Source organism: Suncus etruscus, chromosome 3 (genome assembly GCF_024139225.1).
Source record: "Suncus etruscus isolate mSunEtr1 chromosome 3, mSunEtr1.pri.cur, whole genome shotgun sequence".
Lineage (NCBI taxonomy): Eukaryota > Metazoa > Chordata > Mammalia > Eulipotyphla > Soricidae > Suncus > Suncus etruscus.
In genome coordinates this window covers 62,342,582-62,359,755 of record NC_064850.1, presented here as the reverse complement: position 1 = coordinate 62,359,755, position 17,174 = coordinate 62,342,582, and the positions used below count along the sequence as shown (strand labels likewise).

Sequence of the window (17,174 nt, the reverse complement as noted above, 5' to 3'; positions counted from 1 at the left end):
CAACATGTAGATATAATAAGATAATCTTACTTAAGCCTCTTAAATTAAGTAAACTTGAAAGGTACTGAACAAAACGTTTACATATCAAATCAGATTTTCCAGTGTTAATTTAGTCAACTTACCTATAGTAACTTTACTAGACACATCATATGGCTTTTTATTCCTAGATGTAAAGTAATAAACTAAAAAATATGTATGAATAGAACAAGGATGACATCTTGAGGTCATTCTAGAAATGTACATGTTATTCTTACCTTCAATTTCTTTTTCAGAAAAATAGATTGTGTAACCCAAGTTAATAATTCCAGTTTAATTTTTTCTTCAAAAAGCAAGTTCTTAAGGAACAACTTACTGAATAGCATTCCTTTCTCACTCACACACATGCACACACACACACAAAGAAGTTACTTTTACTGAAAGGTAAAATTTAAAAACTAAGCATAACTGTACATAACTAAACTTAAATATTTCTTTCAATAGTAATGTAAAAATTTTCTGCAGTTATTAGTCCAGTGTCTTCATTCAAGTTTGTCAATTTTGTCTTCTGCTGCTAGAAAAAAATTAAGAGTAACAGTTACCATAAGTTTTTTTTTTGACTTTCCTATTTATGTCTCTTTCTATGCATTCTGAGTTAAAGCTGGACTTGCTGGACCATTAGCAGAATGTTCTTGTCCCTTGGTACCATCTGTGGATTTGGAAGCTTCATCCTCTTTATTTTCAGGTGCCTTCTCAGGCAAAGTAAGTGGACTGACGCAATTAGCATCCTGTTGTGATTTGTTCACTTCATTATCAAATTCAATTTTATCTTCTTCATTGTTGTTTTTCTTTACTTGTCCGTTCTGGGCAGGATAGAGACTAGCCATCACATCATAGAGGAATTGGTATTGCTCCTAGTTAAATAAAGGAAAAATGACTTAAATGTTTTAGTTTTTTAATTTATTTTTTATATTGATAAACATTAACAAGAACTCATCATTTCTTTTTGGGATTTCAAATAAAAGATCAGAACGCTTAAATTATGGATTCAAATACTTAAATACTCTTGCTATGTTCTTATAATTTTTTTACTATTTCCAATCCTAAATATTTTAATGAGTCTCTGCCTTTTCCTAACACTAAACAGAGAATCTCCCAGTAGAACAAACATATGTGGACAACCAATAGATATTTATTGATCTTTTTATTTTTATATTGTCAGATGGGTCAAATCCCCACAATGCTGGGGTGTGATTCCTGATTCCTAATGATGTTATGAGAACCTGAGATTAAATTGCTGTCAACAAAACAAGCACCTTATCTCTTGTATTAGCTCTCTGACTTCAATATTTTTAAATCAGTTTGTATGAGCTCAATATTAGAAAAATATAGTTCATATGGTCACATATAGATTGTACATATTTGAGTGTGAAAATATTCTTACATATCCTCTCTGTATCAATCTCTTTTTCACAAGAATTGGCATCTTTGTTCTCATCCTTCTCTTCTCGAAAGGCTTATTTAAATGATAAAAGACAGGGGAAATCTTGCAAACTGTTCTCTACTCTGGATTCTTTTTTTTTTTTTGTGTGTGTGTGTCACTCCCGGCAGTGCTCAGGGGTTACTCCTGGCTCCATGCTCAGAAATTGCTCCTGGCAGGCACGGGGGACCATATGGGACGCTGGGATTCGAATCGATGAACTCTTGCATGAAAGGCAAACGCCTTACCTCCATGCTATCTCTCCAGCCCCTCTACTCTGGATTCTATTGCTATGTGTGATGCCTACACAAGTCTTTGAATGAGAAGACATATAAATCCATTCAACTTTCTTTCAGTTTCCAAAGACTACCAGCCAACTACTTGTTGGCAGCTGGAGTCATTTTAGAACCACCAAGCCCTAGTGGACACATTATTAACACAAGCAGTCTAAGGGAAGTTGATCGATTACTTGTTGGCCTAAATACCCAGACTTATTCAGATAATCAAATCGAATCCTTAACTATAATAATTTTTAGATAAAAATATTGTAATGATTTGTCACACAAGAATACAAATTGGTACAGATTCAAAGAGGGAGAAATATTCATAATATTATTCATAAGCATTCATAAACAGCCAGAGGAAGTCACTAAAAATTTTTAATAAGAACTTGCATTTTTATTAATAATATTTCTATGGGCCTGGAGCTATGGTGCAGCAGTAGGGTGTTTGCCTTGCATGTAGCTGACCTAGATGGACTGTGGTTTGATCCCCCAGGTCCCATATGGTCCTCCAATCCAGGAGCGATTTCTGAGCTCAAAGCCAGGAATAACCCCTTAGAGTCACCAGGTGTGGCCCAAATTAAAAATATATATTTCTAAGTGATTTATCATGTAAAAATGTAAGATAGCACAATGATTATATGTCATTAGCAGTGAATGAAAAGAAAAGAAGACAAAATAACAGAAAAGTAAGGTAGAGGGTTTAGGAGATGAAATCATCATAAGACAAAATATGTTGAAAACAATGATGAGGGATACTTACAAATGAGGAAATCATTCCTGGCCTTGCTTTGCGAAGAGATTTTACTACTTGAAAAACATCTATTACTTCTTCTGTTTCTGCACTATCCAAGAGATTAAACAAAGCACAAAATACTCCTGTTTGCTGAGATCCATCTCTAGAAAATAAAAAGTGATTTTAAAAAAAGACAAAAAGAAGGCTACATTATATGGAAAAAGAAATAAGGTATACTCTTCATTTTATGTATAATATTGTTATTTATCTTATTCTTTTAAGAGACAACTATTACTACCAGACATATTTTTCAGAAAAATTTGCTCAACTTGAGTATCTAATAAGTTTATGATCTGAAAAAGGACTTGTTTTTTTACTTTAACATATACTTTAATACTTTATTCTATCTATTCACTACAGTTTTGAACACACTCATATTTCTAACTGAATGTGTTAGAATAGATCTCATCAACCATGTTTGGTAGATAAGAAATCCAAGATCAGAGAAACATAAAAGAAAGACTAGAAATGGATAAAACCAGAAATAATGGACCTGACATTTAGTAAATTGCTCAATAACATGTTTTTTTCCCTCTCTCCTTAGCATCTCTTCTGCCTTTTACATATATTTACACTTTGGTATAAATAAAAAATCATACTTGGTATGATTTAATAAAAAGAACAACCAATGTTTCACCAACTTTTTAGATTCAGAATGCTATAAATATATTTGTTAAGAGTTATGATTATATTTGTTAAGAAAGTTATGACATATCAATAAAGCGCATAGAGCTGATATGAGCCAAATAATAGAAGTAATAAAGTTTTAAAATCTTTAATTTTCTTAAGGTGCTTTTTCACACAAATTTCACTGTTGAATATTCAAACAAAATATCTCTAAGTTTTTTATGAGCCTATACAATTCTAGAAAAAATAATCTTTGAAAATAATATGCTTATAGTTGTTTATATTTACTATTTTTACTTTAAATTTACTTTAATATTTTATGCAAAAATTTTGTATTATTCACCCTAATTTTATCAAATCTTGATTAAGGAAGATATGTAAGCATCTGCCTTAAATAAAATTTAAGAGTCTACAAAGAGGAAGATATAAAAATGTTTATTATTGCATGTATTCTTCAAATATTTTTATTTACAAAGTCTTATATCTCAAATCAAGCTTGCTAAGATTTCAATTAATCTATAATTTAAGATATGTAGACAAGTTTTTGACTCTCTTGATTCTGATTATCCTTGAGAGAATTGATGATGCACATAAGCACAAGTGAAATATAATTGTCATCCATTGATTTATGTATCCATCATTATTTGTTTATACATAAGACATTGTGGTTCAGAGTTAGGTGCTGTGGAGTCAAGAAGGACATACAGCAAATATTAAAAATTTAAAAACTAAAATTATTATGTAATAGTATTACCGTTTCTATTTTGTGAGAATAATATTATGAGTACATAACTGAGAGTGACATCACAAAATGTTTACATAAAATACATAAGATTATGAATTTTATATACTATGATAAACAGAACCTATAAATTTCACCAAGACCTAAATTTTTGTGTTTGAAAGGTATAACACATTATGTCCTACCTACCTGCAATGAATAAGGAGAGGCACATTTTTATGACTCTTCATCCCTTCAGTGGAATTCTTCTTGGGAAGTTTCTCCTTGATATTCTGAATCATAGATATTAATTCTTTGGGTTCTTTAGGAAGTTCTTCTACACTCCAGTTATTATACTGGTACTGGTAGACAGTCCGGCAATCTTTCCTCTAAAACCATGAGTGAAGAATGTATTCATTAGCTCAGGGAGGCTCAGTCCAGATTACAATTTTCTAGTAACATTTTGTCTACAATTACTTTCACTTAACCCAAAATATTTTCATTTGAAAACACTATGTAAAAAGTTACTTTGCATTCAGAGTAAATGATATTTGGGAGTTTAAAATCAGAAAAAATTGTCAAAGATTTATACATAAAAAAATAGTTTCTATACCTTAGAATGTGTCAGTTCAAATGTACGGATGATATATGTTGAATATTTGCTTGTGTCTTTTATATTAATTTCTATATCTCCATATTTTTGTTTTCCTTCTTCCCAGTACTGAGCACAGTATTCCTATAGAAGAGAGACATTTTTATATGTATAAGAAACTTCTGCACAGTGCTTGAGTTGACACCTGTTAATTACCTCGGTTCATTGTACCATAAGTGGTATTTGAGGAAAAGAGATTGCATCTTTGGAGCTTGGTCTTTGTATCTAAGATAGAGTAGCTCTATCTTAGAGCAATTTTAAGTTAAATGTAAATGGTGATTCTAGAGTAGGTGAATCACACAGCATTTCCTTTCTCTAGTAGTTTGACATCAACTACTATTCCATAATGATAGAGAACAATAGACATTCCTGTCAACACTTCTGATCTAGTTCTGCTTTCCATAATTTTCATAACTGCCATGTTGGAATTACAACATATAGTTCTTAATATAACAACATTATCATCAACAACATATCAAAATAAAGCCATCATTCTGTTCATTAGGGTAAGAAATAGAAAAAAGAAAGAGAGAAGGTATGCCCATGATAGTTCAAGATTTAACATTAATCAGATTGTGCATAAAGTAAGATCAGCTGCCGGGGAAATTTTCACACCTCAAGATAAGAAAAGGCCAAATATGGGGCCGAAGCAGTGGCACAAGTGGTAAGGTGTTTGCCTTGCATATGCTAACCTAGGATGGACCGCGGTTGGATCTCTCCAAAAAAATAAAAGGCCAAATGTATATCACAGACATCAAGCAGGTCAAATTAGTTCTAATGCTTACCTCCATCTATAGAATTTCCATGCAACAAATATGACATAAATGCAAAGAATGAAATATTTAGTTTTGTTTTATTAAAATGATATGAACAAAATGGGGTTAGAGCATTCATTCAAATCAAGGAAAGTAAATTAAGGCTTATTGGTTAAAAAGCAAATGGTATGACATATGGGTTAGACAGTAAACTTTCTTGTCCAAAGTGGGAAACTTGGAAAACATAAAATATTATAATAAAATATACATTAGGTTTTTATTCATATGTCTGAGTTTTAATTACTGAGTGCTTGATTCCAAGTCTTAAATACGATCCTAATTTTCTTCTTAAAAAAAGGAGAAAATATTTTTTATTTTTAGCAAGGATGTAGGGATAATTATATATCAGGTTATCTGTAAAAAGTGGGCAGAAATGAAGAGGGACAAGCATGGGACAGTGTCAAAACCAGAAATACAAGAGCAATACTTGGATTTGTTGTAGTAATTTTGAACAAATAGAACTATATTATAGGAGATGAAAAAGTATTGGATATAGTGATCAAACAAGTAATTCAATTATAGAGAATTAGAAGATAGAAAAACTTGATTTTTTTGAGAGGTTTACAATAGTATTTAGAATCCTCAGTTCTACTGTTAATTAGTAATACTGTGCCAACCATGTGGGACTGTTTGGTGCTCAAGCCACTGATATTTTGGGGCTCATGCAGTGCTGGAGCTTTAACTATGTGCTCAGCCTTTAATTCACATCTGTTCCTGGTTCTGAAGATTTTTAAAAGTTTCTCCAAATTTAACTAATACTATATCAAGTTATAGTAATCATTACAGTGTGGCACTGAAAAAGAAAACCTCTCAGACTAATGGAATAAAATTGAGGAGCCAGAAACAACCTCAAATATATTATAATTAGTTAATCTTCAGTAAAAAAAAAAAAGGCTGATGGTGAAGTGGAACTAGTGGATAATAGTGGACAATTTCTTTAACAAATGATAGCAAAATTGGTTGATTTTTATGTATGGTGTGAAAAATGAACTCAAGCCCTTACCTCACACCATACATAAAAATTAACTCAAAATTTATTAAATACTTCACTCAATATTAAACATTAAAATATTGATTATATTGAGAAAAACATAAAAACACCCTTTAATGTAACTGAATCGAGAAATCTTCTTCAATGTCTCAGTGTCACTGGTCATGCAAACATAAAGCAAAAATTAAACAAATGATACTACATTAAGTGAATAAGTGTCTAGACTATGAAATAATTAATATTCCTTGGGGAAGGAGTGGGAAGTGGATAGGAAGATTCTTTAGGACATTGGTGGATGGAAGCAGGCACTCTGGAGTTGAGTGTGGTATTAGAAGGTTGTATGCATGAAACTATTGTTAACAATAATATCAATCAAAATTCATTAATAAAATAAACACGAGGAGAAAAATACAAACCTGGTCTCCATTCTTCAGTTCTGTCAGCATAGCAATAACTTTGACCTTTCTTTGGAATATCATCTCCCAAAAGTCACCAATGGTGTCTTTTAGAGGTCCCTGAGTAGCAATCATCATTTCTGGCTTCCAGTAACTCTTTAAAAAAAATTGAGACTTTGTTAATATAAATAACTGAGGACTGGATTATTAAATATTTGGAGATACATTTACTTCGAAATAAGAGTTTTTACACAAAATATTTAAATTCATAGCTAAAAATAATTTATAGTTTATATCCACATGTAAAATATTTAATAAGAATATTTACCAGATGTAAAACCATAGATTAACTTTGCAAAACTATAATCTCATCCAAAAAACACCTTGATTTATATATTTGCTCAAATTTTATGATTTTACATATCAATGTACTTATAGTCAGTTTATAATCATGGTATTGGCTAATTTTAATATTTTTAAATATTTATACAAGTCAAATACATCATTTGAATTTGAAACTTGTGTTGCTCAATATATAACTATAAGTAAGGTCTCATTCTTTTCTCAGATCAATAAATAGTCATAATAACTTCTCTTGCTCTTTCGAAATCTAGTTTGAAATATAATTATTTATTTTGCTGAAATATGCATGCATTTAGAATATCTGATACAGATTTTATATATTATCAGCCAGTAAGTTGACACTGTTGATATCATACTCCAAAATACATGCAGTTGGACACAGTAATGAATAGAGAATATAATTTAGAATAATTATAAGGCTTGTCCATTAATTTTCATCATAGTAGCACCATACATAGAATTAGAGACAATTAATAACCTACTCGTCTTTAGGAGAAACTGCCAATGCCCAGGGCTATTAGATAAAAACAGTAGCAAAATTGAACAGAATTATGATTTTGAGATCTTCTGGAACTGATACTTATTTTTCTTCACATGAAGGAAATTACATATGTTAAAATTAGACCTTATACTTTGGGTACTTAAACACCTACCATTATAAAAGATGCATTAATGTACTTGCTGGCTTCCTCAGAGTCACTTTCATCATCAGAAGATTCATCTGAATCATTTTCACTCTCTTTGCTCAGTTCCAGTTCATGCTTAAGTGGCACTCTGTTAAAATCATCTTTAAAATAAATTACAGTGATTTTATTTTTTATGTAACTGGGATATGCAAGCAAAATTTAGTATATAAGACAGATTTGACTTATCTGCCAAGTTGACACTGTTGATATCGTACCCTAAAATATATTTCTTTCTTTAAGAAATAAAACTTTAGGCTTGGGAAGATAACTCAAAGGCTAGAAGGCATGGTTTACATGCATAAAGCCTACGTTTAAATCCTGATACCACATGATCTCCTGAGCATACCAGGAAGTAACCCCTGATTACTGAGTTTCAAGTAGTCTCTGAGCACTGCCAGGCATTTTCCAAAGGGGCTGAAAAAAAAAAAAAAAAGGAGAAAAGCAAAGCAAGAAAGATGCTGATAAAAAGCAAATAAAATAAGTAAATGAATAAATAAAAGCTCTGCTTGGGTATCACATAGAAATTTAGAAATAATTTAGAAATGATTGATTATATTATTTACATTTATATGTGCAATATGAATCTATGTGAAATTTCATTAAAATTAAATAGTAAAATTGTTTTAAAAAAATCTATGACAAAGAAGGCCCAAAAGGGTTATAAGAAAAAACTTGGGCCATAATGTACAATAAATGTACACAATAACAATCCATATTATTATCAGATTCTTGTTCTTTTTAGACTGTCATGGAATATAATTACTCTGATAAACATATACCTATATATGTGAGTGTAAGCTGAGTTTTTCCAGCATGAAACTTGTGCCAAAAACTGTGAAATCAGCTTATACTTGAGTCATGCATGTTATTTGATTCGTTGTGCGAACTGAATCAAGTCGCAGCTGAGCTGAAGAGGTAGGCGGCTGAACTGAACGGTATGCCACTGATCTATTTAACCCACAATATTCTGCACTTTAAAGGAGAACGACAGCAGTGATGATGATATCTGTGAACACAGTGATGATGACAATGTCTATACTGATACCCACACATCAGATACAACTGAAGCTCTGTTTGGACATACAGAAGATGAGGAGGAGGAATCCCTATTTTAAAGGATTTTAACCTTTGTAATTTAGCTTAATTATCTGTTAAGCTATTGTTTTCTGCACTTTATTTAAAGTTTTAAAATTATTATTGCTAGTTTACAGTTATTCTTCAGTAATAAATATTGAAAAATATTGAACCTACTGATTCCTCAATTATTGTAATTGTTTTGGGTATATATTTTTATTTTTGAAATTTACCAGTGTCTGCTGCATTTTCTACCTTGACTTATACTCGAGTCACTAAGTTTCCTCAGTTTTGGGGGTAAGATTAAGGGGGCCAGCTTATACTCAAGTATATATGGTAAAGGTTAAAAGTCATATATAAGTTTAAATTAACATATTGCTCAATTAAAAATATAAATTTTTATAAAATTAATGCTAAATTAATCTAACACGTTTAGGTTAATATTTAGTCAATGAATTATCTAATTCATAAATTTTCAGAATATCTCAACTTCTTCAGTTTATTATAACATAATGATCAGCTACATAATTATCTATTCCCTATGTTGATCTTTATTCATATACTTTTTCAGAAATTAACTAGATCAAACCAGTTGTATTACTGTCTAGTTTATTACCTTAGATTTTATTTTTCTCCATACATATTTTATAACATGATAGAATATCAAAGTACACTGCCGACCTATAAATATTCCTAAGTAAGAGAATTCAAGTCTTACAACTGAGCATATTTTGATTTGTTTGATTTGTTTTATAATAACAGAAAGAGAACAAATGATATGATTTTTGCTACTTGGCAATATTCCTGCTATAAATAAATAAAATAAAATAATGAGTAAATAAACTGAATTGTTAAAAAAAAGAGTAATTTTTCTACCCTTGTTTCAAAGCTTCATATTTCTTCATATTCCTGAAATAATCAGTAGAAAGAAAATACTGAATTTTGTTTAAATTCCAAAGTCTATTATGAACACTGGGATTAAAATTATTAGCTATAATAAAATTCAAATAGATAAAACTGTTCTTCATAGTCAACCAAATGTTGAAATTAAGTTTACAGATAGTTTGTGTGCTCGTAAAGACAGCTTATTTAATATGTAAAATAAAATAAAATAAATGACGTACATGGAATGGTATAAGAATTCCTGTTTTTACTTTTGTTTTCTTCTTGATTCCCAATGTTCTGTGTCCTCCAGTTCCTATATGAGGGAAGTCTCTGAGGGGAAAAAACATAATAGAAAACCCTATTCATAAAATAATTTTTGGCTATTTTTTATTGTGACATAAGATGATCCATAAACAAAAGTATCTTATCAAGTTGTAAGCAATTCATGTTTTTGTTGTTGTTTTTTGGTTTTTGGTTTTTTTTTTTTGGAGGGGTGTCACGCCCGGCAACGCTCAGGGGTTACTCCTGGTTCTACGCTCAGAAATTGCTCCTGGCAGGCTCCGGGGACGATATGGGATGCCAGGATTCGAACCACCATTCTTCTGTATGGAAGGCAAACACCCTACTTCCATGCTATCTCTCTGGCCCCCAATTCATGTATTTTTTCATAGATATCACGATCTTATTTTACCCCTAAAATTTTATGCAATACTTTGCTCTGATAAGTTTAAACCGAAAATAAGCTTCTGTGCTACATACAGCAAATGCTGCTGACTGAAGAGGTATTAGACAAATAATGTTGTTCATCCTTATAAGATAAAACTACTGTCACTATACAGCTATTGATCATTATTCAAGTTAAAAAATAACAAATAAATTTTAAATGATCAATTCTCCAGATGCAGCAGGAATAGAAGATTTGACGTGCTTATTGAAATAGTTGCTATTCCTAGGCATCTTTCCCTCTCACAGTATCTCCTTAAAACATGAAGAAAGGGTGTTTTTATACTTGGGGCCTGTTTGTTTCTGTTGCAAACACAAAACTCAGCCTCCAAGTGCACCCACATTCCCTAGGTCAGTGGTCGGCAAGCCATGGCTCGCGAGCCACATGTGGCTCTTTACACTTTTTTTTTTTAAAATATGGAACGCTTCACAAATTTGCTCTTTACACTTTTTAATGCGGCTCTTCTGTGTGCCGGGCAGCTGCTCCAGGGGTCAGGACTCTGCTCCTAGCCTCTGTTTAGTGCGCCCCCTGTGTGCAGCCCAGCTGCCGGCTTCACACAGCTCTGATAAGAACCAAGGCCAATGTTCACATTAGTGTTTGTGACTTTGTCAGTCATTGTCAAGATGTAATTTTCTCTACATTGTAAGGCAAATTTAACAGAATTTAACGTTATCGATAAATAATATCCTTCTAAAGTTTTTGTTTTATTAGTTGCTTTATTTGTATCCTCCCAACCTATGTGGATACTTGCATGCAGAATATTCTCAATAAAAACTTATTGAAACTAAAAACAGTGTACCACCCTATGTATTTTCGGTTTTAAAAATGTGGCTCTCTCCCACGCCAAGCTGGCTTTTAAGGCCAAATCTGGCATCTGAGCTCTGGGGGGATGGGGAGGAGGCAAACTCCTCCCCCATGCTTTTTCATACTGGAGAGGGAGGCTGCAGCTGGACTCAGACAATCCCACATGCCAGGATTCCTGCTCCTCTCCTACGGGTATGGCTGGGAATCTGGGCAGACAGCTGGCCAATGGCCTCCTGGGCTGACCACCTAGTCCAGGAGACCGAGATCCCCCCATGCCAAACTGATCTTCAGGGCCAGGTTTGGCAACTGGGCTCTGGGGGGAGGGGGATGGGGGGAGGAGGAAACTCCTCCCGTATTCATACTGGACCCCTGCAGTGGTGTCTTTTCTTACTAATAGTCATTTTTATAACCATTTGCGCCCGCGAGACTAATATACTTTTTAAGCATTATCTAAAAATGTTCTTCATTCTAGATGGTTCCTAGGAAAGGAAACGGAATACCAAAGATTTGGATGATAACACTCAAACAGATCTTTAAAGTCAGTCTTTATAGACGTGACTTTCTGTACTGACACTAAGCCATAATCACAAACAATTCGTATATATGTATTGTATATAGCCCCTGTCATGTATTGCCTCTCCCATACCCCTGTGTCTCCTCTATCCCCTCATTTTTCAATCCTGATCCGTTATCTTCCACTAACTTAACCCTCTTTACCCTCAGTTCCTAACTTGGTAGGCACCAAGATTGACCTCCTGCCCCAACAGGCCCACCTTCCAGCTTCTCAGTGAAAGACACCCTCTGGGTCCACGTTCTCATGCATCAGCAAAGAACTACAGCCATCACGCCTGCTGACTCATGCTTGATGGCCCCTCTCACCCCCACCAAATCGTGGACTGTTTCATGATACAGGAATCAGCCTCAGCAAAACTCCCAGCTCAAAGACACTATATGGTCTCGTAATGCAGCAAAGCATCTCTCAAACTCAATTCCAAGGCCTGTGAATCAAAAAGTACGTTGGCTTTTACTCCCCACAAGAATATATCAAAAGACTTAATTGGGCATCTTATATTGCCTATTGAAGCTCAATACCTGTATAACAATACATCTTAAGATGTGTATTCATAAATATACAAGTAGCCTCCTCCACCACCTGATGTATTCAAATACCTTTTCTTTTTAACTCAGTTTTATTTATTTGTTTTATTTTAATATATACATTTTTTCTCTATCCTTACTATTTTTGGTGCTGCTTGGTACAAAAAGCCTTGACTGGGATAAAAGCTCAGAACAAAACCAGATGACAGAGACTGTGTGTGCAGCCTGTCATCCTTACCCAGAATAGCACCAACAACACAGTATCACACCATACGTTTTTGTATGGGTACAGTAAAAAAGGGGGAAGCCATAGACACAGAAACAAGATCTTATCTTCTAGGGATAAGAACTCACTTTTTATAGCAGAAGGGTGCCTCCCATCCTGAACATGTGTCATGTGGATACAACCAGTCCCCAGGAGATTGGGCAATGTTAGTCCAGTCCGAAACCCCAATCCCCGAGGTAGAAATGATACAGCTCCGGGCAACACCACCAGGAACTAAGCTCCATTGGGAGATTTATAACACTACTCTGGCACCAACTTGTGCCAGTTTTGATATGACAATGAGGAAAGGAAAACTTGACCTAAGACCAGGCTGTCCTATCACATCACCTAATACTAAATGGAAATCAGAAGAGCTATCATCCTTTGAACTGTGAAAAATAAGAGCACCAACAACAGAAAACTGACTTTGACAACTGTGACTGAACAGAGCCTACCCTGGGACTAATAAGGAAAACCCTACTCTAGGCTGTAGTCCAGGACACATAAGAAACAACAACAACAACAACAACAAGATGTCTTACTGCAGAGGTCCAACTTGGACAACAGAGACTGAGCAGAACTTTTGGATCCATAATATCTTAGGCTTCGGCTTAGGGACTGAAGGAAAATAGGGAGCAAGTGTTACAGAAGACTGAACACAACAAGATGGATAGGAACCTCTAGAACCTAGAGACTCTATCCTAGACCCTGATCTATAACCTGCGCAAATACCAAGATCGCTAGCTACAGTGGCTTGATTTTCTCACATACAACCAAGAGGAAACTTTCGTGGCATCACAAAAAAGCCTTTGGGATGGGATAATGAGTATATATGGAGCCAGGGATTGATCCCATGATGGTATGCTTCAAGGATGGAGAAACCCTGAATCTCTTAGGCCACAGGAATTCCCTTTCTTCCCCAATGCTTACTGTGCCTATGCAAAAAAAAAAAAAAAAGTGGGGGGAACGCCAAACCCTACCACTCCAGCACCCATACTTTTTCTTGTTTTGTTTTGATTTGTTAGTTTTTGACTTTATTTTCCTTCTCTTTTTTCTTCCATTTTTTCTCTTTCTTTTTCACACTTGTTATTATTTAGAGATTTATTTTTATGTTTATTTGCCAGGTCCATTTTCTTCCATTTTCCTTTCTTTTTTTTTTTCTCTCTTCTTTCTTTTTTTGGTAGTTGTCACCAAATTTTTTTCTCCCCTTTTTCTTATCCTTTTTATCTCCAATGACAGTGGAATGGGTGCTCAATCTACAACAAGCTGTAAAGTGGAAACCAGTTGCACTAGCATACTGGGGGTAGAGGAGGGAGATAGGGGAGCATACTGGGAACAGGGGCGAAGGGAGGACAGCACTGGTGGTGGGAATGCCCTCATTCATTGTCACTATGTACCATAAATGATGCAGTGAAAGATTTGTAATGCACTTTGGTAACAATAAAAATTTTAAAAAAATGTGGCTCTCAAAATAAATTTCAATCATGGGTTTGGCAAGATTTGGCTCATTTGAAAAAAAAAAAGGTTGCCCACAACTGCCCTAGGTGTTTCATTGCTAATGATACCAGCATCCTCAAATACAATCCAGTCTTTATATCAGGGGTGGTGAACAAGTTCGACACAAAGAGCCAAAATTTTAAACTGTAAGAGACAGAGAGCCACACCACACAGTGACCTGCCAAAACAAACACTCACACAAAAGCATCTAATTTTAACAATAATATATTAAGCACATATTGCATTTTGCCATTTTGAGTGAGGGTCAAAATCTTGCAGTGCTGGTGAAGGTATGCTGCGTCCTACACACTAAGAACTCACCGCAAGATGTGACCCAACATATGACCCCCGCTCTGGCCAGTGCAGTTGTTTCTGAGGGATGGGAGACGGGAGGAGGACGCTCCTGGGGGTGGGACTACGTGCTCGGAGATCTCTCCTCAGAGGTCCCTCCTCAGAAGGAAGCAGCAGAACAAAATCCAAACTTGACAAAGAGCCACAGTATACAAAATAATAATAAGAGGCAAAAACCGCATTCATTTTGGCCGAGAGCTGTGTGTTCGCCACCCCTGCTTTATATCCTCACTATGGACTGTTACTTGCTACGGGTTTGGCTCCAGGGGTCCCCAGCCTGAGGGCACTAACTGATCCCTGACTGCTTCAAATCATTTCTCAGTCTTCACAAGATCACAGAGCGGGATTAATATGTGCCCTGGATTTTATACACCCTCAGACTATCTCAAAAGACTTAAAGGGGATATCTATATATTATTCTTTGTGTGTTTCTGTAGATGTATTTTTAAATACTTATAACTCTTAGTGTTTATCTCCATATGTAGAGGTACCTCTCCCATTCCTTATTTTTTTTTATCTGCTTAGTAGGAAATTCTAGTAGAAAAGTCTTCCTTGGGATATGAGCTCAGGCCAAAATCATGGCATAGAGACTTATAGCTTGTTATTTTCCATCCCAAATGCACCAGTAATATAATACTGTGTTGTTCCCTTTAGCATAGGCACACTAAAATGGTAAATCTTATGTATGGAAAGAAGTTCTTACCAAATAGGAATAACAACCCAGAATTTTTATAATGCAGAGGCACCTCCTACCCCAAACATTAAAACTTTGTTTGTTGTAATTTCCAAGCGTTTACTGTGTCTATGTAAAAAAAAAAATCTTGCCACACCTGCCCCCCCTTTTTTATACCTTCTAAATAAGGTTTAGTGCCTTTTTTCATAGAACCTTAGAACTTGAATTATTTTGTCCATCTACTTATTTCTATATCCTTCTACAAATTGAAAAAAGAAAAATTAAAAAAAAAGGGACCAAGTGATCTCAGGAGCATTGCGTTAAAAAGGGGATGGTCATATCTAAATTTCAAAGTCAACAATAGTAGAGTCAAGAGACCCAAACTATAACAAGCTAAACACAAAATGAACCTGCTACACTGGTAATCCAGGGAGCTAGGAGTGGAGGTATGCTAGAAATTATAGTGGTGGGAGGTCAACACTAATGGTGGGAATGGCCCTGATTCACTGTCACTATATGCCTGAAATACAACTGTGAAAGACTTATATTTCACAATGGCCTCAGTAAAAAGTTTTTTTTAAAAATACCTACTTCTATTCTTCTCAGACATTTTTTATAATTTTAATGTCCAATAATCTACAATTTAATGTCTAATAATCTACAATTCTACCCATATACCAAACTTTTGTTCTTTCTACTTTCTCTGTGTGAATCATGTCTTCCTGTGATTTCAATTAATTTTTACTGCCCATTTGAAAATATCTTCAAATCATTGCTTCCTAACATACAAATAGAACTGTGACAAATTCCAGATGGGTGTAACCCAGATATCTGTATACAAAGCCTCTATCTCTGAGATGATCAGTCTTGCTGGAGAAAACAAAGAAAACTGACTGAACTCTCTTTAAATTCACCACCATCTATTTTAAATCATCCAGGTAATAATTTATAATAATTCTACCAGCTTTACCTACTAAAGATGTATTTTTATTTTTAACTGTTTCCTACCTCTTTCTTTCCTGAAGCTAAGTTCTTTGCTCTACTCTTGTTTTCCTAGGTTCAACTAATTATGCATCATATTTTCTTTAGGAAAAAAAACAAAGGAATTTGGGACGAACATCACAAATTATCACAAAATAGGCCAACTAATCTACACCTCTTATTACTCTTGTAGATATATTAGGCACAATGTAGAAACTCAATCCTACTTCTTGAGTCTAAGATTTGAAGCTTTGTTTTAGTGTTTATACATATCAATGGTTAAATGTAGTGAGTGTTTACCTAGGGTATAGTAGGATTAGTATAGTGTATTTGATTCAAATATCAGCTAAAAACAATAAAAAAAAAAACAAAGATTAACTCTTAAGTTTAAGACAACTCTGGATCCTGCTGCATCATCCACCCTGGTTGACGTCTTCCATACAGTCTGGTAGATTGAGCTACTTGGTTACGTTTAATGTTCCAACATTATCCCTCAGGCCAGTTCCACTTTGATCCAAACATTAAAATTCCCTATTTGATTAAAAACACATTCGTAGCTATGTGAAACTCTTTGAATAGACCAGAATGTTTGCAAAAATGGCTTAGTAAATCAGAAATCCTAAGTATAAGTTGCAGAAACTTGTTGCTGGCTTTTTGTTTTTGACAACTGAGTAATTTTAAGATAGCTGCGTCAGCTCTCTGAAAATCATAGTGTACTATATCTTAGGTTAACTTTCAGAGTAATTGCATATTAAATGTGTTAAGACATGTGTATATATCCTTTCATTTCTGTAGACCCTATCTAGCCAGTTAACTTCCTAAATAGTCATAAACTCCTCTAATTATTTCCTTTACAAACCAAAACCAGGTGCAGTTTTTAAAGGTGAGATGTTACATCGCCTTCGGCAAGCCAATTTTGTGACTCTATACTATGATTTGACACTTTATTTTATATCAGCTTAATGAGGCCTGATTGAAACTGTTGGGTGTAAGACCAGATCTCTGGATTTAACAAGTTTTCTACATAAGTGTTGGTTGA

General features: G+C 34.2%; 1 protein-coding gene across 1 annotated transcript in view; it reads right to left on the bottom strand.

Moving 5' to 3' along the window:
• Positions 1-482: 482 nt before the first annotated feature.
• PTPRC (protein tyrosine phosphatase receptor type C) overlaps positions 483-17,174 on the bottom strand; it is a 64,309-nt gene continuing 47,617 nt past the window's right edge. Inside the window, exons 22-28 of the mRNA XM_049770784.1 lie at positions 9,982-10,072; positions 7,751-7,884; positions 6,756-6,890; positions 4,495-4,617; positions 4,092-4,270; positions 2,501-2,636; positions 483-890 (exon numbers count right to left, since the gene is read on the bottom strand). Coding sequence (XP_049626741.1) covers positions 618-890; positions 2,501-2,636; positions 4,092-4,270; positions 4,495-4,617; positions 6,756-6,890; positions 7,751-7,884; positions 9,982-10,072 — 1,071 coding nt within the window. The 3' untranslated portion in view covers positions 483-617. The remainder of the gene's footprint in view (positions 891-2,500; positions 2,637-4,091; positions 4,271-4,494; positions 4,618-6,755; positions 6,891-7,750; positions 7,885-9,981; positions 10,073-17,174) is intronic.